Here is a 24,848-nt window from a genome sequence, read left to right as displayed (position 1 = left end):
GTAGCTTCATTAGTGCTATCAGAGAAGGGAGAACATAGCATAGCAGTATGATAATAAAGCCAATTTGAATAGTTTAATCTTCATGACCAACTGGTCTCACAACAACAACAAAAAAACACTCCTGCCAATTCCACATCTAAATTTATAACCAAGTGAAAAGTCTTGCACCATATGCAAGAAAGTCCACTGCACTATTGTTTGTTTGTTTTTTAAGGAGGTACCAGAGATTGAACCCAGGATCTCATATGTGGGAAGCAGGTGCTCAATCCCTGAGCTACACCTGCTCCCCAACGAGAGGGTGTTTTTTCTGTTTGTTTGATTTGTTTTTAGAAGGTATCAGGATCGAACCCAAGACCTTATATATGGGAAGCAGGCACTTAACCACTTACGCTACATCTACTCCCTATTGTTTTTAATAGTGAGAAAGAAAAATGGAAAAAACTTAGAGATCCATTAATAAGAGAATGAATAAAAGTAGCATTTATTTGAATATTATAATACCACTGCTAAGGGAGTGAACTAGATTTTTACATAAAAACATTAATAAATCTCAAAAAAATGAGAAGTTGCAGAAGAATACATAAGCAACATAATACTTAAGTTTCAAAAACAAAAAATACTGTATATTGTATAGTGTTGTATTCGAATGTAGTAAAAACATAAAAACATGAGCGGGATACACGTCAACTTCAGGATAGTGGTTGATATTGGAGAGGAACAAGGAAAGAGAATAGGATTAGAGAGAGAGATAAAGGGAACTCTGCAACATTTTATTTATTTAGAAAAGAAAAGAAAGAAAAATACTGTTACCAACAATTCCCTCTCCAAGTATTTATCTTATGGACAGAATATACAGATATATAAGATTATGTTTCAGGAAACTCATTCACATGTTAAGAATACTGAATAATTAGTTAGAATACCTTGTGCCAGCCCCTGTGCTATATGCAGTTAATCATTTAACCTTTGGAACCCCCTTGGGAAACTGAGACACTATCTTGTTCAAAGTCAGGTTGATATGGCAAAGTCAGATTTGAACTTTGAATCCTAAGCTTGCCTTTACAAGGAAAAAAATTCAAAACATGGATCCTGCTTGCACATGGTCAGTATCAGCATTTCAGTATTCTCAATGGACAGAATATTTTTCAATGGACATCACCACTACTACCTTTCATTTGGATGGTTCTTTATAGTTTCCAAAGCACTTTCATTAATGTTTACAACAAATGAGGTAGAGAGAGCAGATATTATTAGGTCCACCTAGGAAGGGAGGAAAAGAGTCTCAGAGGTTAAGGGATTTGCTGAAGACAACAAGGCAGTTAGTGACAGAGGCAGTGGGCCCAGACCCCAGGTCCCTAGCTTACTGTTTTTTTTTGTTGTTGTTTTAGGAGGTTACTGGGGATCGACCCCAGGACCTCGTACGTGGGAAGCAGGCACTCAACCACTTGAGCTACATCTGCTCCCCTAGCCTACTGTTCTTTACCACAATATTGCTAAAAGTACCAGAGCACATTCTCCATCTCTTCCTGCAGGTGGCCTTGATGTAATGGACTTCTACTGATTTCCCTCATCAGGCTAAGACCAATTTTGGCATTCACTGTGGCAAAATGATACCATTTTTTTTTCAAAAGTAAGCAAGCCTTTTATAAATTTTATAAAATTCAAGCCATTTTTGTGGTGGGGAAGATGGGAGGAGATTCCAAAGTAACTTCATTCCAGTATCCGTATGGCACTTTATTCATACCTCCAGTATAGAAAGTCCTTCATATATTATATTAGAAATATCTCCAATTCCATTACTTAGTATAGATTAGGTGAACTGTGTAGTGGAACCAAGGGAGGATGGAAGAGAGATAATTACATGGAACTTCTCAGCAGAACAATCTAACTTACCTGGGACAGCTACAAAGAACTTTACAGCATCCCGGTGCCCATGGAAGCAGAGCTGTGCATGTGCCATTGAACAATATGGTATAAATGTCCCTGGAGTCACTTTATCACTGTTTTCATCACCATAAACACGGATTACACTTCCAGGTCGATTTCCTGGTGCTCCTGAGGTTTTATTTGCTGCAACAGAAAAACCAAATTCAAAATATTTTCCCCTAGAAAACAGTAATGATCCGAGAGGTTACTGGTTAATCCTTATGGTATTATCTAAAAGCTAAAGCCAGTTGAGATAAATAATACACAGACAACAATGCCAATTCAAGACAAGCTGGAAAAAAAGAGATATAGCATGCTAGTTATTTTTAAGTACTTCAGTATATGGAGAAGGGGATTTTGCCAGTCTAGCAGAAACTAAGTTAAGAAGCTTACTTTTTAAACACATCTATTAAATTTTATAAAATCATTTTAGTTAACAAAAGAGACAGATTTGAATCTTAGGTATGTCTCTTTTGCTTTGTTTTTTAATTCCTATTTTAGAAAATGTAACCAAAAGTAGATGGGTATATTTTTAAATAAACTCTTTTTTTATAGTTTATCTTCCAGTTTTTCCCCCCTATAGTAAGAGTATTTCCCTTGAGTGGGGTAGAAATAATAAGCTGTGCTTAAAAGAATCCAGTCACTATATAATAGAGTAGCTTTTATTTAATAAAACTGACAGTTTTCTGGATTATTTTAGAAGGACCAGACTCACAAAACATCCCCATTCCATGGGCTGGTAAGTGAATGAAAGAAACATGATTGGAACATGAGTAAACAATGTAGATTAATGACAGTTTTAAGAAATGCCTCATGTTTTTATTGAAAAGAAAACAAAGTGTGAAGGACAGTTCAGCTGCAACAAAAGATGACAGACTAAGCTGCTGAGCAGTTTGGTGGCCATGTAACAAACATAAAACATAAAACAAAACAAAAACCTGCTGCAATGCAGTGCTGCAAGTGAATGACATTTAGGAACATTCAGGAGGGTATTCTAGAGAAGTGGGAACAGCCTCATAGTGGCTATTAGAAGCCAGGAATAAAGGTTTAGTTCAGGATCTGCACTTACCCCTCAGCCCCAGTAAACGTCCCTGGTGGAGGATTACGGCTAAAGTGAGAAAGGAGGAAAGGGGACATGGAAAGGTGCATGACAGGGATGAGAAGAATTACTATGAGCCACCACTCTCAGTATCTTCTATCTGGTAACTTGGAGCTCAAAGGTCATAAATAAATCAACAAAATCCAACTTGGCATCAAACCAAGTAATACCAAAAGTGCTTACCAAAGCCTCTAATAGAATATCTCTGCTCAAAAGGGATAATGATTTACCATGATTTTGGTTTTCTTAATTTTAAAGCTATTTTAGTGACTCTTAGGCAAAACACTAAGAACATAATGTGGGGTATTCCTGAATGCTAATCTATCTCCTTTATTTTTCTTATTTCCCCACCACCTACCCCTTATGAAATGCTTTTCAGTTCCCTACTAAAATAGAGATTACTACAAAGAATTGCTACAAACACCAGGGATCCTGGAATCTCTCAGGATATAAGAAGTGGTCTAAACATGTGGTTTTACAAGTAATTGCTGAAAAGAGAGTTGGTATTAAGAACTTGGGTTCTTTAAAGGCTCCCCTCTGATAAACTTCCCAATCCTCCTTCCTCCCTTTCCCCTGAAAAAAAGGTAGGAAGATTTTGAGGTGTGTGTTAACTTATTTTATGGACTTACAGCACTTCTTTTCAAACTATTCCCTGCCCAAGAATTTTGCAACACAAAAACACTTATTTAATGGATGATCAATGTAATGGAACGTAATGTGAGAAACATACAAAGTACATTTTGTTCACAAAAATAATAAATTGCATTCTTTTCAAATAGAGCATAGCGGGCTTGTCTGATGCATAAGGAATGGCTTGCTGACCTCAAGAAACTTCTCCCATAATTTTTTTAAAAACCTCAGATAAGCCAAATCTAATGTACTAAACAGTCTGCCAGGGAGATATGAAAAACTAGGATGAATGTTACTAGTAGTGTCTCCAGACAACTGGTGTAATAAAGCTAAAAGAGAAATGGACTTTGGCCATTTTATATCAAGGATATATGAAATAGGACCATGATTCCCAAATTGAGAAAAAAGAGCTTCTCTCACAATGAATAACTCTTAATTATGAATATTGGTTCTGACACTTGGAAAATACTATTCTCCTAGTTTCTAAGTTTCATAGGAAGAGCAAAGGAACACTAGCTAGATTTTTGCCATCAGCTTTAGATCTGCCAATACCTAAGCTATTCCTTTTACCTGAAATTCTGGACAGCACTATTCCCTACAATTCTATTCGCACTGTCTCAGTTATCTAAAAATATACTTACTTTCTGTCAAAGGGATGGAGATAATGACACCGTTTCCTGTCCCCACCCATAAACGATTGCAAGACACCATAAGAGCTGTGATCCTCACAAAAGAGAAGCCCAGTTTTCCAGTACCTATAGAGGGAAGGGAGAGAAAACATTTTATTGAGAAACTAGAACAGATGATGTTTTAGATTCCAAGTCCCTCAGGGTAGCTGGACTATATACTACAGAGAGAAAATATGACCAGAGCTAGTTGGATGTTTCCTGAAGGTAAGCTCTTATTTGGCTTTATCACCTATTTGACAATTCAGGGTTAATGTGAAAAGAAAATTGTAAAAGTGACAGGCATTATATTATCAGTCAGGAGAAGGGTATTGCTGACCAGGAAATACTATACAAGACTTAATTAAGGGGAAACGGACTTTGGCCCAGTGGTTAGGGCGTCCGTCTACCATATGGGAGGTCCGCGGTTCAAACCCCGGGCCTCCTTGACCCGTGTGGAGCTGGCCATGCGCAGTGCTGATGCGCGCAAGGAGTGCCGTGTCACGCAAGGGTGTCCCCCGCGTGAGAGCCCCACGCGCAAGGAGTGTGCCCGTGAGGAAAGCCGCCCAGCGTGAAAAGAAAGAGCAGCCTGCCCAGGAATGGCGCCGCCCACACTTCCCGTGCCGCTAACGACAACAGAAGCGGACAAAGAAACAAGACGCAGCAAATAGACACCAAGAACAGACAACCAGGGGAGGGGGGGAAATTAAATAAATAAATAAATCTTAAAAAAAAAAAAAAAGACTTAATTAGGAAGTTGCAAAAAACACCCCAAAAAACACACACAAAAAAAAACAACAAAAAAAAAACTGGACTCTGCTAGATTGGGAAATAAATGAAAGAGTTCTGCTTTACATTACATTTCTTTATACAGATAAAAAACAATCTTTGCTAGCAAAGCCTATGCTCTTTCCTTGTTTATATATTTAGGTTCTAAAGCAGTTTTATTAGTTTTAGAATACCACACATATCTAATTTAAGGAGAATAGATATACTTTTGAATTCCAAGGGAATTTTTAAAGCTGATCTTACTTTCTGGGAGTTGAGGAAAAAATGATTAGTTGAGAAAAGATGATACATTTAAAACAAGCAGCATTAATCACTCACAAGTTTAACTTCCAAGAACTGAGAACATGATCATAGGCTCACAGTGCTAGGAGGAGCCTTTAAACACTACTCATTTTAATCTAGGGATCTTTAATCTCAGGTCAAAGTGTACCCCTGAAATCGCTTTTTTTTTTTAATTTTTAATTAATTATTTTTAAATTTATTTCTCTCCCCTCCTCCCCCAGTTGTCTGTTCTCTGTGTTCATTTGCTGCATGTTCTTTTTTGTCTCTTTTTTGTCTGCTTCTGTTGTTGTCAGCAGCATGGGAATCCGTGTTTCTTTTTGTTGCATCATCTTGTTGTGTCAGCTCTCCGTGTGTGCGGTGCCATTCCTGGGCAGGCTGCACTTTCATTTGCACTGGGTGGATCTCCTTACGGGGCACACTCCTTGCGCGGGGGGCTCCCCTACGTGGGGGACACTCCTGTGTGGCACGGCACTCTTTGCACACATCAGCACTGCACATGGGCCAGCCCCACACGGTCAAGGAGGCCCGAGATTTGAACCGTGGACCTTCCATGTGGTAGACTGACGCCCTAACCACTGGGCCAAGTCTGCTTCCCTGAAATTGCTTTTTGTGTATGTGTATACATGCATGGTTACAGGGAGGAGATACATAACTACCATTAGGATCTCTGAGGGTAGTGATCCCTAAAAAGGTTAAAAACCACCAATCCAGTTCAACCTCCTCCATTAAAGGAATGCTTTATTACATCCCCAATAGTCATAATACTGCAGAGTTAAGGATATAGCAGGAAACAAGACAGAGATGGTTCCTGCCCCTTGGAGTTTATGGTCTGTGGGAGAGAGAGATGTTAAACAAGAATCACATAATACCTATGCAATTTCAGTCCTTATAAGTCTATGAAGAAATTCTAGAACTGGGAAAGGCCTCTCCTTAATGTGGCATGTAAGCTATGACTTGAACACTAAGTAAAAATGGACCAAGAAGAACTTCTAGGCAAAGGATACAACACACATTGGGAAAGAACTTGCTGAACTGTTGGTCAGTGTGAGTAGAACAGAGTGAGTGAGGAGAGAGTGGTCCCAACCCTTGTCTGGTCAAGTGGTAACATGTAAACCTCATCTAAGGCAACAGTAAAAAAGTGTTATGGTGATATGTGCACATTGGTTACTACAGAAGAGACAGATGAGGGTAAACAGGGAAACCAATTAGGAGGCTTCCATAGTTATCCAGGGAGAAAAGGATGGTGGCCTGGCTTAGCAGGATAGTAGTAGAAATAAAGAAGTAATTGATTTAAGAAATTTTTGGAGGTAGACTTGAAAGTTTCTGGTAATGGATCATCTGCCTGAATACGTACAGTGACAAAAATTTACTCTTCCTGAGACAACTTATTCAATCACTCTACCCAGCATTTTAGACCATTTAAAAATGAAACACCCCCTCTGATCAGCAAAGATAAAGCAGTTTGGAAGCTTACCTAACATTTTGCTTACGTAAGGTTCAATGTCTACATCCTGTAGATGTTGATAAGTGTGTGCATGATAGAGACGGAGTGTGGAATCCAAACGAATGGAGACCCACACACCATCACCCACCCATGCAAGCTGCCGCACTTGACTCTCCTTCCTGGGATGTGCATCGAATGATTTCTAGAAAAGATTGTTCGATCAAAAAGTTACTTTTGTTATGGAAGAGCTCACATTTTAAAAATTGTGCTTATTTGCAAAGCAATTTAGCATACCACATACTAATGATGAAAAACATATTAAAAGAGGTACTTAAATATTATTTATGAGATATGATTATTCTTATATACACAATTTTTTTCATCCTAGATTGCAAAACAAATCAAGAACAAAGAACCAGAAGATGTTGCTTCAGCACTGTACAGGGTATTGACTTATGAAAGCAATACTATGCGACAGTGTTTAAGAGTTAGAAAGATTAAATTTGAGCTCAGGCTTTTGTATTGTTACACAATACATGAAGTGAGATTCTATTTATAATTAAATGAAAAACTACCTATATTATATGCATGTAAAGAAGAGATCTGAAAAATATACACCAAATGGCTAACTATGGGATATCTAGAAGGAATGGGATTTGGAGAAGGAGAACTTTCACCTTAAAAATTTCTTGCTGTAACGTTCTTAAATTTTTTTTCTTCCCTTCCCCCTCCCCCACCCTGCTGTTTTTGCTACGTCCATTTGCTGTGTGATCTTCTGTATCTATTTCTCTTTTTATCTTCTCTTCTTGTCTTTCTCCTCTAGGATTCACCAGTATTTGATCCTGGTCAATTGCGCCACCTCGATTCCTGGTCTCTGCTGTGCTTCATCTTGACTCTCCCCTTGTCTCTCTTTTGTTGTGTCATCATCTTGCTGCATAACTCACTTGCACAGGCACTGGCTCACAACATGGGCACTCAGTTTGCTGCGTGGGCACTTGGCCCGTCACGCGGGCACTGGCTCACCACATGGACACTCAGCTCGCAGCGTGGGCACCCACATGGGCACTTGGCTTACTGTGCAGGCACTCAGCCCACCGTGTGGGCATTTGGCTCACCACATGGGCACTGGCTTGCAGTGCAGGTACGCTTTCTCTTCTTTTTCACCAGGAGGCCCCAGGTATTGAACCCAGCTCCTCCCATATAGTAGGTGGAGGCCTTATCACCTGAGTCACACCCGCTTCCCTATTTTGTTTTTTTAACAACTAGAATGAGTTCACGTATTGCAGCAAAAAAAAAATTTTTTTTAAAGAAAACAGTGCTAAGGGGTTTTTGTTTGCACAAATTCCCACTGCAATGTTCTTTCTCAGTCATATATATGGATTTACCTGAATAAAGGGTGAGGGGATACCTCCCCCAAACCAATCCATATATAATTAAACATATTAGGAAACACATACTCAAATAATGTGTACAGATCCATGGATACACACACTTAAACATTCACATGTGCATACTCTTGCCTTTTTTAAAAAACCACATCCCACCTTCACAAGCAACAGTAGCAAGAGGTGATATAACACAGAAAGATAAAATATTACCCAAATATATCACTGAATTGCTCTAAAACCCACAAATTCATAAAACAGCTTCCAAAGAAACTGAATAATTATAGTCTTAATAGTCTTCAGATAAATTCAATAAGCACAGAAAACACAGATTAACTTGCCTCTATTTTCATGGCCTTTGGCTGAACCACATAGATTTTGTTCCTATAGCCACACCAGACTTTGTCATGTACCACAGTCATGCATCGGATAGAATGGTGAGGCCGTCCAAGGTCTAAGAGGTGATAGTTTGACAAATCCCACTGCCCATCTTTGAAATAAGAAATAGATTATTTTACTCATAAGAAACATTTTCTTAATGTATATAATTAAAGTTATTAATAAAGTACTCAAAAATATCACATGTTAAGTATATCTTTGATTTTCAGAGAAGACTGGGTTCTCTTATTCCATAAATTGCAAAGTTGGAAGAGACCTCAAAGTTCATTTGTACCTCAAAGTTCAGGTACTGCCACTCAGTACCTGGACCTTCTTCAAAGCAAATTCTCAACAGCAGTGATATAATATTGAGTTATAAGTTACCTGCCTATAATATTTTTATACTTAGAATGGATTTAAGGTTATTTATGAGATAATAATTTCTTAATCCCTTGGTCTCTATTGTAATTTCTTGTGTAGAAGTCATGGGAACTTATTGCTAACAATTTAGGTACTGTGTGTACTATATTTTTAGTGATGAAAGAGATCTGAATGAGAACCAACTGCCTGAAGCTTCCTTTGCTTTGTTAGCTTTGTCTGAACAACTTCAGTGAAAGAAAATGTACAGCCTCACAAAGCAGCTGTTCCATTTTCAGACAGCTGTAATTGTGAAAAATATTCACCATGCCTCTTACCTAACATCTGCCTCCCTTTATGTAATCACCCATTGATTTGTAATTTTGTCCACTGGAAACGCCAAGAATAAATCCAATCCCACTTATTTGTTACAGCCCCATGTCTTCTCTTTTCAACACCATGCATCCTTGGCATATATTTTGTGCATTTCATGGTTTACAAACCCTTTCTCCTAACTTCATTTTGTTAATGTTCATTTAATGTGTTGTCAATCTTGCAGAGTAGAAGATTATCACCCCCTGTTCTGGATACTTTATTTCTATGAAGCTTAAGATGTTAAGTAACTTATGTTGAGGATTAAACACAAATAAAGTCTGCCACAGATAAAGTCAAAGGTGTGCACATGGTAAAACAGAGTTCTCTCCCTCCCTGGTGATATGGAGTCATTAACCAACAATCTTTAGGTATCAACCAAGTAATAATCAGGGAGCTGATGTGGCTCAAGCAGTTGAGTGCCCGCCTTCCACACGGGAGGTCCCAGGTTTGGGTCCCAGTGCCTCCTTAAAAAAACAAAAACAATGAGCAAAGCAAATGAAAAAACCAACTCAGGGGAGCCAATATGGCTCAGAGGTTGAGCACCAGCTTCCCACATACGAGGTCCTGGGTTCAGCCCCTAGCCCTGGTACCTCAAAAACAAACAAACAAACACACAAGCACAACTTAGATATCATCTACCTTGCATTTATCCATGCCAAAAAGGACTTTGTGAAAAACCTTGCTAAAATCCAAATTCAGTGTATCTATAATTTCATAATATTTCCCTACTAATTAGTACATAGGAAATGAAATATTATATGTGATCCATGTTAAATTCTCTTAATTTAATTTATTCAAGGCAGACCACCTGTCTACCTATAGATTATAGACACAAGTTTTAAAGAATATAAGGTCAGGAAACGGACTTGGCCCAGTGGTTAGGCGTCCATCTACCACATGGGAGGTCCATGGTTCAAACCCCAGGCCTCCTTGACCCATGTGGAGCTGGCCCATGCGCAGTGCTGATGCACGCAAGGAGTGCCCTGCCACGCAGGGGTGTCGCCCACGTAGGGGAGCCCCACACATAAGGAGTGCGCCCCATAAGGAGAGCCGCCCAGCGCGAAAGAACATGCAGCCTGCCCAGGAATGGTGCCACACACACGGGGAGCTGACACAACAAGATGATGCAACAAAAAAAAGAAACACAGATTCCTGTGCCGCTGACAACAACAGAAGCAGACAAAAGAAGAAAGACGCAGCAAACAGACACAGAGAACAGACAACCCGGGCGGAGGGAGGGGAGAGGAGAGAAATAAATAAATAAATCTTTAAAAAAAAAAATATATATATATATATATATGGTGATTAAACCTTGTTCAATTAAAATTTCTTTAAGAAAATTTTCCAAATGGGAGTGGTTAGAAATTATTTCTAAAACAGAGGACAAAAGAAAAATACCCTCATCAAATTTCTAATTGAATGAATATGTGAATTTTAAAAAATACTTCTTATCACATTATATAAAAGTACTATGAAATGCTAAACTACTGCTCATTATGGTAAATCTATTTTCCCTGAGACAGACTGCTAACATATGCCTCCAACCAGGCACTCATATATTTACTGATGTCACACATTGCTAGTATTCAGTTTAAACTTTTATTCTTTCTCCTGTGAAGAATTATTTCATTAAAGCATAAGAAGTAGTTCTAAATTTCTCTGTGCTTCCCTGCTATAGATTAGAGGAGATTATTAAGGGGTAGAGGTGGTTTTTATTTTATCATCATTATTATTGGAATAACGAAAATGCTCTAATAATGATTAAAGTGATGAATGTACAACTATGTGATTATTATCAGCTACCACTGATTGTATACTTTGGATGGACTGTATGTTTTATCAATAAAACTGATTTTTAAAAAAGTGATTCTCCTTGAAAATGCCTTTGCAAAAAGCAAGAAATTAGGGCACATTATATATTCATGATCACTCACCAACTCCTCTATGAAAGATGGCAAGGGTGCCATCAGCAAGGGCTACTAACACAATTCCTTTCACGTGCCTGCAAAAAGGAAAAGGGATTTCATAACTCTCCATTCAGGAATATAGAAGGGACAACATGCTACTGAACTAGTTAGTCTAGAGCCTCTCAAAAGTGCCTATCATGACAAAATGAGGCGCTTTCACTAGAACATAAAAAAAAAAAAATTGCTGCTTCTTTCATTGGGAAAGTAGCTCTATGAAAAACTATCAGCTGAACTAAGTAAACCATATGGGACTCAGTTTTTTTTAACTTTTTAGCCTAAGCTCCTCCTCTCATCACAGACTGTTAACATAAAGGACACAGACAAGAGAAACACACACCTTGAGGGGAACTAATAAATTCACCTGTTTTGACTTAGAGACAAACTAAGTTTTTTACAGTAATATGTAGAAAAAGATTAGTAAATTAATGCCTAAAATCAGCATATTCACAAAGTGTAAAGAATATTTTAAAAGAAATATAAATTAATATGTATTGGTTTCTCTCTTCAAAATACTAAAGAACTCACACTATGGTAGGGGATCAGTCTGGCAAATTTTCTCTCCTAATTAACCTTAATTAACGTTTTCTATTTTACTTCCTATTTATAGAGATTTATTCTCATTCAACGTTTCTAGTTTCACAAAGAGTTAAAAAAAACAAAAGTTAATACTGACCTAATTGTGAAGTGCATACTTACTTTAATAGTCTTATTAAAATCTAGTTTACAACAAAATACATATTTAAAAAAAAAAGAATTTCTAAAATAACACTTACACAATACTGAGAATCGAATCTTTAAGTTTAATGGAATGGAGACATTTCCTCCATTGGGCTACAGATGAATGGACATACAAACTGCAAGAACAAAGTCAAGGTTGGTAAGGCACAGAGAATGTCAATTTGTTGCTACTTTCAATTAATGACCATAAAGTTCATTCAGGAAGAAAAAAAAAGTCCATACAAATTTTAGGGAAAATGATGCTTTTGTACAATGGTCAGAAAACAAAAATGAGAGGAAGGGTAGACCTAAGGCACAGAAATAAGGTGCCTAAGCAAACAGACACATAAGTAGACTAAAATGCCAGAACTCATCTAATGCATGGTTAGTCAGTTCCAAGGTAGCCCACATTTCAAAATCCTTGGCTTAAAGCTCTTTACGACCACCGTTTTTGACATCATCAAAACTCCCAGTTTAGAAAAGGGAGTGGCTACTTAAGGCTGATAGGTCAAATCTAGCCTGTTTATGGAAGCAAAGAATGGTTTTCACGTTTTTTAACAGTTGGGGGAGAAAAATCAATAGTAGAGAATTTTGTGGCATGCATTGAGATGTATATGAAAGTCAAATTTCAGCATCCATCAATAAATCTTATTGGAACACAGCCATGCTAATTCATTTATATATTGTCAAAGGTTGCTTCTGCACTACAATGGCAGAGTAACTAAAATAGAGATCAGATGGCCTACAAAACCAAAAATATTATCGGTCGTTGACAGAAAACATTTGCCAAATCCTCATTTTATAGTATTGGTATTATACAGAAAAGATGCATTAGAGACTTTAACTTGTGGAAAAGCACAATTCTGTAAGACTTCCTACACTACTAAAAGTAAACAGCCAATATAATGCTAGTTATCACTTCTTGAATTTTCAGGCTGTGATTTATTCTAGTTTTCCTAATAACTCCAATAAAAGTTATCTTTGAGACTAGGTCTTCCTGCAGCCAAATACATTAATTTAATTTCTGGTATATCCTGCCCACACTCTACCATATATAAATCTACTTTGCATCAATAATTCTCTTTCTCTGTGCTATTAAGAATCTTCTATTTCTAGATCACTCAGATTCTTTTTTCACTCCGATTTTTAAAGTTTTATTTACCTCTTCTCCCAAGAGTATTATATAAAGGGAACATTCTGTGGCAAAGAAACATATGGTTTATCATTCAGAACCAAAGCAAGTATAATTTGTGAGTCATAAGCAATATAACGTCAAAAATGTACGTGTACATAATACTTCTTTGCATTAATATGGATTATTTGTTTGTATTTGTATGTCCCACATTTTACTTCTTTATATTATGATTTCAAAAGCAAATGTAAAAGATTAAAGATATCAAATATTAGAAGTATTGGTGCTTACCAGCCATTCTGAGCTCCAAGCCACATGGTTGGTAAAAGGCTGCTCATTTTCTGGGCTTCCTCTCTTACCAGGTCTTGTTCATTTGGCAGTACTGATATTTGATCTTTATAAGCATCTGAGTCACTAATGGAGAAGGTGAAGCAAAAGGAAAAAATATCTAAGGTTTAGTCACATTTTTCATGGACTGAACATTTCTACATTTTAATTTATAGTTAAAAACAAATCAAACACTAAATCAATACCAGAAAAGCCAAAGTTAAATGCGCACATTAAATATTTCCACAATTTTATCTTAGAAATAACATTAACATACTAGGAGGCCCAAGGTGCAGAAATGGGAGTACTGCATGGTAATGAAATATAGTGGCTAACACCCAGACTATAATTAAGACTCTCCCTTAGAGTTATGTTTGAATTTTGATAATTTTCGGGGGGAAGGGAGGAGAGAGTGGTGGTTTACTTTACAACCATGTAAGAGAGCGCATGTGGCTCAAGAGGTTGAATGCCTGCTTCCCACAGGGGAGGTCCCAGATTCAGTGTCCGGTGCCTCCTAAAAACAACAACAAAAACAAACAACAAGCAAACAAAAGAAAAACCAACTCAGGGCAGCCCATGTGGCTCAGTGGTTGAGCCACTTACAAGGTCTTGGGTTTAATCCCCAGCACCTCAAAAAAAACTCAAAAAACAAACAAATAAAAACCCACAAACCATGCACATATACACAAAGGAAGGTGATGTAAAAAGAATTTTATAAAATAAGTTTATTAATAAGTTGAAACATGCTTATGTTCTACCCCCAAACCCTCTTTCTTTTGAATTTTCAGGGCACATTTGGTAAAAAGATAAAACTGGACTACCAAATATTTTTAAATTAACAATTAAATGTTAACAGACTGGGAAGCGGATGTGGCTCAAGTGAATGAGCTCCCGCCTACCACATGGGAGGTCCCTGGTTCAGTTCCCGGTGCCTCCTAAAGAAGACAGCAAGCTGGCACGACGGACAGGTGCGGCAAGCTGATGCAACAAGAGACACAAGAAGAAAAACATAATGAGAGACACAACAAAGCAGGGAGCAGAGATTCCCAGTGCCTCCTAAAGAGCATGGTAAAACAGCAAGCTGATGATGACACATGAGACACAAGAAGAAAAACACAATGAGAGACACAACAAAGCAGGGAATGGAGGTGGCTCAAGCAATTAGTTGCCTCCCTCCCGTATCAGAGAGGTCCTAGGCTTGATTCCCAGTGCCTCCTAAAGAAACATGGAAGATGAACAGATACAGCAAGTGCAAACGATGAGGGGATGGGGAGAAATAAATAAATCAGTCTTAAAAAAAAAGTTAACAGACTCTTGATTGCTCTATAAAGTAAGAGAAAGAGCATCAAACTACAAAAAGCATCCAACAGAGACAGGCCCTGATTAGCTTTCTGTAAGGCCAGAGTAGACAGGAAGAAAATGAAATAATTCACTAAATGGGCTTAGATTTACCTACTCTTTAAAGAAAGAACCTAAAATAATTTGTTTTCTAATAAAATGTTTCCATGAAACAAAATTCAAAAAGGACAAAGGTCATTCAAGCCCACAAAGCAAATTTAAACAATGGCCAATTTTACTGATAACTAGTGAACTAGAGTAGAGTGAGAATAGGGATAGAGATTAAAATAGCAGGAGTGATTAAAAGAATGAAAGACAGGGAGTACAATTCCAAAAAAATAATACCAGGGAAAAAAGTGTTCAGGAAGATTTTGACTAACTTATTTCATTTTATAAACAAAACAAAATAAAAGTTTTTTGTTTTTTTTAATGTTGGAAGGAGTAGAGAAGAAATGGGGAAGAAAAGGTCCAGAGAATGAAGGGAAGTAGATAAAGACATAGCAGGAATAGTCAATAACATTTTAAGTCTGTCTCAGCAATGCCAATTAGTGGGGTTTTTTTGGCTGCTTGAGATTATTTTGGTTTCTTTAATGTGTGCACTTTACCTGGTCTCCTAAATTGTTAACCCATTTATATACCTTGATTGATACATCGGGGATGGGTCTTCTGGGATCTGAACTCCCAAAGGATCTGTAAAGACATGCTCTGTGTACACTCCAGTTTGGGAGATATCCACTGTCTCTTCAGCTGCATTGCCTTCTGTGGCCTCGGTTGCTTCTTCTGCTGTTGGAACATTTTCATCAACCTCACTATTTTCTGCTTCTGTTTCTACAAATTAAATCAAATAAAACATGCTAACTCTTCTGAGCTCGGGCTTTTCTCCAATAGTTTCTCCACCCAAACCCCTGCTATAGAATTCTACTCCTCCACAATGTGTCATGAAATTGAGAATTGATGATTTCATTTAACAGTCTTTACAGCATTTCCTTCAAGTTCCTTCATCCTTGTTACTTTAAGATAAAAAATAAGCCAATAATAAGGCAGAGGGATAGCCAAAAACCCTATAGAGATGGAATGTAAGAAGAATAAATATACCTGGTGGGTTTTCTATCAGTGGAGAAGCACCATTGGTACTAGGTGAAGTGGTAGCTCCTATTACACCTTCTGCAGTACAACCAACCACTGTGATGCCTCCTAATAGGCTATCTGTTTCTGCTGAGCTATTGCTTGTCGTGCTTCCACATAAAGATGCTTTGTCTACCTGACCAGATTCTGAAATCTCTTCTCCTGCAGGGTAATCTGTTTCTCGTGCTCCTGAAAAACAAGATAAGCCCCTTTTAATCTATACGCAAACTCCTATAAACAGCATTTTCTCCATAAAAGCAACAATAGGCCTGAAATAAGACTGTGCAGGTGAGACAAACAGCCACTAAATACACTGTCTAGGTGGTAGAACTAAGCTTTATTTAAGCAAGCTACCTTCCCAGAATTGGAAAGTAGCTTTAAAAAAATTAAGATACCAATACTACTGGGTTAATAGTACAAGTAAACAACATGAAAATGTGAGAATTGACACCTCTTAGTATGAACTCCTCAGCAGTCATATAATGACGTCAAAAACAATGAAATCTAATTATATTTAGCAAGCAGCTAATTTTTTTTTTTAATTATCAGGATTACTATTTGAGTGGGTATATGGGAACACTACTTTTTGTGCAATTTTTCTATAAAGTTAAAATTGTTCCAAAAATAAAAAAAAATTTTTTTTAAAATCTGGGCTTCTATCTATTACTGCTAAAATATAATCACCTAAAATATATAAAATACCTTATGATATAAAGGAGACAATTGAAAACTAAGCATTTATGTATTGATAAATCTCTTTACTTTTAAAACTAATATTTTTAATCATATAATACTTAACCCAGAATTTTAGACGTCTTCCCCTACTAATAAGTCCTTGCCCTCTTGCCTCCCAGTCATCTTCTTTTCTTCACAGCACATTTCACTATCTAAAAATACCTCGTTTAGTCATTTTTTCCCAGTTTTTGTTTGGTCTTTCCCAGCTAGACTATGAACTCCATGAGAGCAAAGTAAATAACTATCTTTAGCAATGAAATCAGTTCCTGCCAGGAAGGAGGTGTAGAAGGTAGGAAGAGTGGAAAGAGGGAACAGGACACAGCTCACTCTTACCTGGTACACTTGCAATACACAGAATATGAGAGTTGCAAACAGTGAAACTATCTAGGATGTTGCCTGGTTGAATAGCATCAATAATGATAACTTTTGTGGCAGAATGCGTGCTGGTACAGATCCACACTAAACTGGATAATTCTTCCTGAATTTTTAACTCCTTCTGTTGTTCCTGTGTAGGTAAAGAAAATGAATGTTTAAAAAGATACGGGGGACACAGCTCAGGCAGAACAATCCATTCATCAAATGGTGCTGAAAAAATTGGATATTCATAGCCGAAAGAAGGAAAGAGGACCCCTATCTCACACCTTATCCAAATATTAACTCAAAATGCATCAAAAACCTAAAAATAAAAGTAATAACCATAAAGCTTCTAGAAGAAATTGTATGAAAATATCTTCAAGACCTGGTGGTAGGTGGCGGATTCTTAGAGGTGGTAAGAGGAGGACTGAGACGGACTATTGATGTTTAATGTATGTAGAAGTTTCAATTAGCTTTACTGTAAAAATGTGGAAATGTCTAGAGTAGATGGTAACACATAGTAACAGCTAGTTTATAAATGGGAATGTGACTGAAAATGGTAGTCTAGATATGTAAATGCCAATTGACAGAATGCTAGAGAATAATCTAGGAACTGAATAGCACAGTAAACCAAGAGGTGGATGAGAATCGTGGTTGATGGTACAGATCAAGAGTGTCCTTTGTGAGCTAGAGCAAATCTACATCATTACTGCAGGGTGTTGGGAATGTGGAGAAGCATGGGAAAAATGCAGTTGGAGTGACCTATGGACTGTGGTTAGTAGTAATAACATAATATTCTTGCATGTATGCAAAAGATGTACTGTGTTAATAATGGGGCAGTATGGAAAATGTGAGCCAAATGTCACTACAGACATGACAACAATCAGATGATATTATCTTATTTATAGCAAATGTTCCTCATGACAGTGTAATATGTTGATGGAGGGGTGTTGTTTGGGAATTCTGCACATGTGCATGATTGTTTTATAAGTTTACAATTTCTGTCACAAAAAATATATTTAAAAAATAATATAGGATGGGTTGGGGGAAAAACACACCAAAATGTAAGCTAAGGACTATGATTAGTAGTAAGATTTTGACAATATTCTTTCATAATTTATAACAAATATCTCACAGCAATGCAAGGTGTTGGTGGAGTGCTGATGTATGGGACCCCTGTATGATGTTATGCATGTTTGCTTTGTAAGTTCACAACTTTCACTATACACTTAATTGTTTATGTATGTTTATATATAAATGATATAAAAATAATAAGGTTGGCTGGGGAAAAATACTTCAATGATTAGTAATATTTTGACAATGCTCTTTAATCATTAGTTAAAAAGGTTTAACAACAATGCAAGTTATTGGTGGTAGGGTGAGTTATGAGAGTCCTGTATGATGTTATATGTTTGTTTTGTAAGTTCACAACTATTATTATACACTTATTGTTTATGTATGTTTATGTATGAGCGATATACTTCAATAAACTAATTTTTAAAAAAAGGATATGGGGAGACTTCTGGGAAGATGGCAAACTAGAAAGACAAAGGACTCTGTTCTCCAGAAAAATAGCTAGAGGACAGGCTGAAACAGCTGGGAAAAGATCTTCCAGGGTTTATGATACCAGGCAAAGGCTGGACACTGCCCATAGGAGAGAGGGACAAAGGAGGGACATTGTGATGACAGAACTGTGAGTTGAAACCAGTGGCTGCTGCTGCTGCTGGCACTCCCCACACACTAAGAACTTAAGAATATTCAGGCCTCTGGGCCGGGGGCTCCAGGGATCACCACCCCAGGAAAGGGGAGAGAGAGGGACATGGCCTAAGGCTGACTCAGCTTCTGACCCACAAATTTGGTCTGCTATGTTCCACCAGCACTTCTAGGTCGGGTGGAACCATGTCGTTGTTTGTCCTGGGAGCTGGCAAGGGCTTCCAATTTTCTTCTCTTCTAACCCTAACCCACACTGATTGCTGAGGACTCGGAGTAGGGAGGGGAGAATGGAGGGGTTTCCTATCCGGGAAGGGAAGAGGGCGGCCAGAGAAGGCTGGAGAACTGTCTCTGAGAAAGTCTGAATCACAAGGGTCTTGGTCTCCAGGCAGGAAATCTATTACATTGATCCAGTCTGTGTTGCAATACACTCACACCAGGCACTGAACTAAGAGGTCTACCAAAGATCACCATCTGCTGTCAGACCAAGGAAGTGCATGTGAGAAAAGTAAAAGTAAGAGAGGCTTTTTCCAGTCTTTATAAGCCTCCCTCCCCAAGGCCCTAGGAAGTAGGTCTGCAACCAATTATTGAGTCCAGAGACCAGTTTTGGGCAACAGAGTCAATCCTAATGATCCAGGTCAAGCCAAGAACCAAAGACCAGTGGTAACACACAGCCTCCCACCATTAAATTCCTATATAAGAGAAAGAAACTGAGCATCTGCGTAAACTACATCCTAATCAGATGCCTAGACGTCAGAAAAAAATTATGAGCCATACTAAGAAAATGGAAGATACGGCCCAAGAAAAAGTACATATCAAAGCCCCTGAAGAGACGCAGGATTTCAGAGAACTAATTAGCAAGATGTACACAAATTTCCAAAATCAAAATAATGAGTTGAAAGACAATATAACTAAAGAGATAAACGACATTAAGAAGGCACTGAATGAGCAAAAAGAAGAAATTGAAATTCTGAGCAAAAAAGTAATAGAGCTCATGGGAATGAAAAACAATAGATGAGAGGGAAATTAGGCTCCCATCTACCATAGAGGAGGTCCAGGGTTCAATGCCCAGGGCCGCCTGTGTGACAAGCTAGCAATGCAGAGTGCTGGCCTGCACAGAGTACTACCCTGCACAGGAGTGCTGCCCCGCACAGGAGTGCTGGTCCACACAGAGAGCTGGTGCAGCAAGATGATACAACAGGGGGAGACACAGAGACTAGATAATAAGAGATGCAGCAGATCAGGGAGCTGAAGCTGAGGTGGCACAAGAGAACGATCACCTCTCTCCACCCTGGAAGGTCCCAGGATCTTGGATGAGCTGCGTAATGAGAATACAAGCAGACACAGAAGAACACACAATGAATGGACACAGAGAATAGACAATAGGGGGAGGGGGGGAGGAGGTGGAGAAATAATAAATCTTTTTTAAAAAGCACATTAGAGGCATTTAACAGCAGACTCAAAATGATAGAAGAAAGAATAAATGATACTGAAGACAGAACAGTTGCAACTGAAGAGAGAAAAAAGAATGGAAAATATTTGAGTTAGAACTCAGAGAGTTGAATGACAACATGAAGCACAACAGAGGTGTCATGGGAGTTCCAGAAGGAGAAAAGAAGGGAAAAGGGGCAGTAAGAGTATTTGAGGAAATGATAGCAGAAAATTTCCCAACTCTCATGAAAAAAAAAATGAACTTACATGTCCAAGAAGCACACCATACCCCAATCAGAATAAATCTGAACAGACCTACTCAGAATGTCAAATGGCAAAGATAAAGAGAAAATTCTGAGAGCAGCAAGGGAGAAGCAAACCATCACATACAAGGGATGCCTAGTAAGACTTAGCACAGATTTTTCTTTTCAGCAGAAACCATGGAGGCAAGCAGACAGTGGTATGACACAATTAGGATACTGAAAGAGAAGAACTGCCAGCCAAGAACCTCTTTATCCAGTAAAACTGTCCTTCAAATATGAAGGTGAGTATAAAATATTCACAAACAAACAGAAACTAAGAGAGTTCATAAAAAAGAATCCATCTTTACAGGAACTATTAAAGGAAGCCTTAGAATCTGAAAGAAAAAGACAGGAGAGGCCTAGAGGAGAATATAGAAGAAAGGATAACCAAAAGAGTAAAAAGACAAACAAAAATAGGATATGACATATGAAAACTAAAGAATAAAATGGTGAAAGTAAATAATGCATTTACAGTAATATCACTGAATGTGAATGGATTAAACTCCCCAATCAAAAGATACAGGCTGACAGTTTCTTACAAGAAACTCACCTTAGACCCAGGGATACTAAACAGCTGCAAGTGAAAGGTTGGAAAAAGATACTCCATGCAAATAGTAACCAAGATGAGCAGTGGTAGCTATACATATCAGACAAAACAGACTTTAAATGCAAAAAAGTTTTAAGAGATATAGAAGGCCATTATATATTAATAAAAGGGATAATCCACCAGGAAAATATAACACATAAATATCTATGTACGTAAATAATAACCAGGGTGCCCCAAACTCTGGGAAAACTGAAGGGAGAAACAGACATCTCTACAATAATCGTTGGAGACTTCAACACCCCACTCACATTATTAGATAGAACAACTAGACAGAAGATCAAGAAGGAAACAGAATTTGAACAATGTGATAAATGAGTTACATCTAACAGACATACACAGAATGCTGCATCCAAACTCAGCAGGTTATACATTCTTCTCAAGTGCCCATGGATCTTTTTCCAGGATAGACCACATGTTAGGGCACCTTCTCAGATCATAATGAAATGAAACTGGAAATCAATAATAGACAGGAAAAAAGTAAATTCACAAATGTGTGGAAGCTAAAAACAGTGGGTCAAAGAAGAAATTGCAAGTGAAATCAGTAAATATACTGAGACAAATGAAAACAGAACACAACTTATCAAATCTTATGCGATACAATGAAGGTAGTCTTGAGAGGGAAATTTATAGTCCTAAACGCCTATATTAGAAAAGAAGAAAGAGCTAAACTCAAAGATTTAACTGAATAACTAGAGAAACTAGAAAAAGGAAAGAAAACTAATCTCAAAGCAAGCAGCAGGAATGAAATAATAGAGCAGAAATAAATGAAATTGAGAACAAAAAAACAATAGAGAAAATCAACAACCAAAAGCTAGTTTTTTAAAGAAGACCAATAAAATGGACAAACCCCTAGCTAGACTAACAAAGAAAAAAAGAGAGAAGATACAATCAGAAATGAAATGGGGGAAGTTACAACTGACTCCACAGAAATAAAAAAGGATAAGAGAATATTATGAGAGGCAGATGTTGCTCAAACAATTGGGCTTCCATCTACTACCATAAGGGAGGATCCAGGTTTGATCCCCGGGGCCTCCTGGTAAAAGGTGGGCCAGGCTCACATGGTGAGCCAGACCTGCCCGGCGAGTTACATAGCAAGATGATGACTGCAACAAAAGAGAGACGCAAGGGAGAGTCAAGGCAAGATGCGACAGAAACCAGGAACTGAGGTGGAACAAGCATCAGGGTACCTCTCTCCCACAATGGAGGTCCCCAGGATTGAATCCTGGTGAAGCTAGAGGAAGAAAACAAGAAGACCAAAAAAAAAAAAGAGAGGCTATTATGAGAAACTGTATGCCAACAAACTAGACAACCTAGATGAAATGAACAAATTCCTAGAAATGAGGAAACAACCTATACTGATGCTACAATAAATATAAGAACAAATGAATCACATTTGAAGAGACTGAATCCATCATCAAAAATCTCCGAGCAGGGAAGCGGATTTGGCTCAACTGATAGAGCATTCGCTTACCATATGAGAGGTCCAGGGTTCAAACCCAGGGCCTCCTGCCCTGTGTGGTGAGCTGGCCCACACGCAGTGCTGATGCGCACGAGGAGTGCCATCACACAGGGGTGTCCCCCGCATAGGGGAGCTCCACATGCAAGGAGTATGTCCCTCAAAGAGAGCCGCCCCGCATGAAAAAAAGAGCACAGCCTGCCCTGGAGTGGCGCTGCACACATGTAGAGCTGATGCAGCAAGATGATGCAACAAAAAGAGACACAGATTCCTGGTGCCACTGACAAGAAAGCAAGCAGACACAGAGGAACACACAACAAATGGACACAGAAAGCAGACAAGGGGGGTGGGGAAGGGGAGAGAAATAAATTAATTAATTAATTTTAAAAAATCTCCCAGCAAAAAAAAGTCCAAGACTAGATGGCTTCACAGGTGAATTCTACCAAACATTTCCAAAAGAATTAATACCAGTCCTGTTTAAACTCTTTCAAAAAATTGAAGAGGAGGGAAAATTACCCAACACATTTTATGATGCCAATATCACCCTAATACCAAAGCCAGATAAAGATACTACAAGAAAATAAAAGTACAGACCAATCTCTAATGAACATAGATAAAAAAATTCTCAGCAAAATACTTGCAAATCGAATCCAACAGCATATCAAAAGACATATACATCACGACCAAGTGGGATTTGTTCATAGTAAGCAAGGCTGGTTCAACCCAAGAAAATCAATCAACGTAATACACCACCTTAACAGATAGAAGGGAAAAAAACATATGATCATCTCAATCAATGCAGAAAAGGCACTTGACAAAATCCAGCATCCTTTTTTGATAAAAACACTTCAAAAGATAGGAATGGAAGGGAAATTTCTCAATATTATAAAAGGCAATATGAAAACCCACAGCCAACATCATACTCAATGGGAAAAGTTTGAAAGCTTTCTTTCTAAGATTGGGAACAAAAGAAGTATGCCAACTGTCACCGTTGTTATTCAATGTTGTACTAGAAGTTCTAGCTCAGGCAATTAGGCAAGAAAAAAAATTAAAGGCATTTAACTAGGAAAAGAGGAAGTAAAACTCTATTTGTGGATGCCATGATCCTGTGTTTAGAAAATTCAGAAGTTTCACAACAAAGCTACTTGAGCTAATAAAAAGTTCAGCAAAATGGAAAAATCAGTAATGTTTTTGTATACGAGTACCGAACAATCAGAGGAGGTAATCAGGAGGAAAATTCCATTTACAAGAGTAACAAAAAGACTCAAATACCTAGGAATCAATTTAACCTAAGAAGTACAGGACCTATATGCAGAAAATTATAAAACAATGCTAAAAGAAATTTTAAAAGACCTAAAGAAATGGGGAGGAATTCCATGTTCATGGATTGGAAGAATAAATATTGTGACGATGTTAATCCTACCTAAACTGATATAGAGAATCAATGCAGTATTAGCCAAAATTCTAACAGCCCCCATTACAGAATTAGAAAAGGCAATTACCAAATTCATTTGGAAGGGAAAGTGTTCCTGAAAAGCATTCTAAAAAAGAAGAGCAACATGGGAGGAATTTCACTGCCTGACACTGAAACATATTACAAAGCTATGGTCAAAACAGCATAGTAGGGAAGCGGATTTGGCTCAATGGATAGAGCATCCGCCTACCACATGGGAGGTCCAAGGTTCCAACCCAGGGCCTCCTGACCCATGTGATGAGCTGGCCCACACGCAGTGCTGATGCACGCAAGGAGTGCCGTGCAATGCAGGGATGTCCCCTGCGTATGGGAGCCCCATGTACAAGGAGTATGCCCCACAAGGAGAGCTGCTCAGCATGAAAAAAGTGCAGCCTGCTCATGAGTGGCGCCACACACACGGAGAGCTGACGTAGCAAGATGATGCAACAAAAAGAAACACAGATTCCTGGTGGTGCTGACAAGAATGTAAGCGGGCACAGAAAAACACACAGTGAACTGGGGTGGGGGTGGGGATGGGGGGAGGATGGGGAAGGGGACAGAAATAAATAAAATCTTAAAAAACAAACAAACAGCATAGTACTGGCATAAAGATAGACACATCGATAAGTGGAATAGAATTGAGTATTCAGAAATAAACCCTTACTTCTACAGTCAATTAGTTTTTGACAAACCTACCAAGTCCTGTTAGTTAACCTAATAGGACAAAACAGTCTCTTCAATAAATGATGCTGGGACAACTGGATATCTATAACCAAAAGAATGAAAGAGGACCCCTATCCCACTCCCTATACAAGAATCAATTCAAAATAGATCAAAGACCTAAATATAAAAACCAAGACCATC

At 38.1% G+C, this 24,848-nt stretch overlaps 1 protein-coding gene across 10 annotated transcripts in view; it reads right to left on the bottom strand.

Moving 5' to 3' along the window:
- SPAG9 (sperm associated antigen 9) overlaps positions 1–24,848 on the bottom strand; it is a 148,087-nt gene that overhangs the window by 7,709 nt on the left and 115,530 nt on the right. For 4 of the 10 annotated variants that reach the window (XM_058283949.2, XM_071210585.1, XM_071210586.1 and 1 more), the window contains 11 exons: positions 17,005–17,176; positions 15,907–16,125; positions 15,450–15,639; positions 13,438–13,560; positions 12,071–12,151; positions 11,265–11,332; positions 8,562–8,710; positions 6,866–7,037; positions 4,297–4,410; positions 2,996–3,034; positions 1,894–2,070 (listed from right to left, as the gene is read on the bottom strand). In XM_058283949.2, the coding sequence (XP_058139932.1) occupies positions 1,894–2,070; positions 2,996–3,034; positions 4,297–4,410; positions 6,866–7,037; positions 8,562–8,710; positions 11,265–11,332; positions 12,071–12,151; positions 13,438–13,560; positions 15,450–15,639; positions 15,907–16,125; positions 17,005–17,176 (1,504 nt within the window). The remainder of the gene's footprint in view (positions 1–1,893; positions 2,071–2,995; positions 3,035–4,296; positions 4,411–6,865; positions 7,038–8,561; positions 8,711–11,264; positions 11,333–12,070; positions 12,152–13,437; positions 13,561–15,449; positions 15,640–15,906; positions 16,126–17,004; positions 17,177–24,848) is intronic. The other 6 variants (XM_058283951.1, XM_058283955.1, XM_058283950.1 and 3 more) reach the window with 3 other exon arrangements.

This window comes from Dasypus novemcinctus, chromosome 21 (assembly GCF_030445035.2).
Source record: "Dasypus novemcinctus isolate mDasNov1 chromosome 21, mDasNov1.1.hap2, whole genome shotgun sequence".
NCBI lineage: Eukaryota > Metazoa > Chordata > Mammalia > Cingulata > Dasypodidae > Dasypus > Dasypus novemcinctus.
Note: the sequence above shows the minus strand (reverse complement) of the source record. Positions and strands in the feature narration are given on the sequence as shown.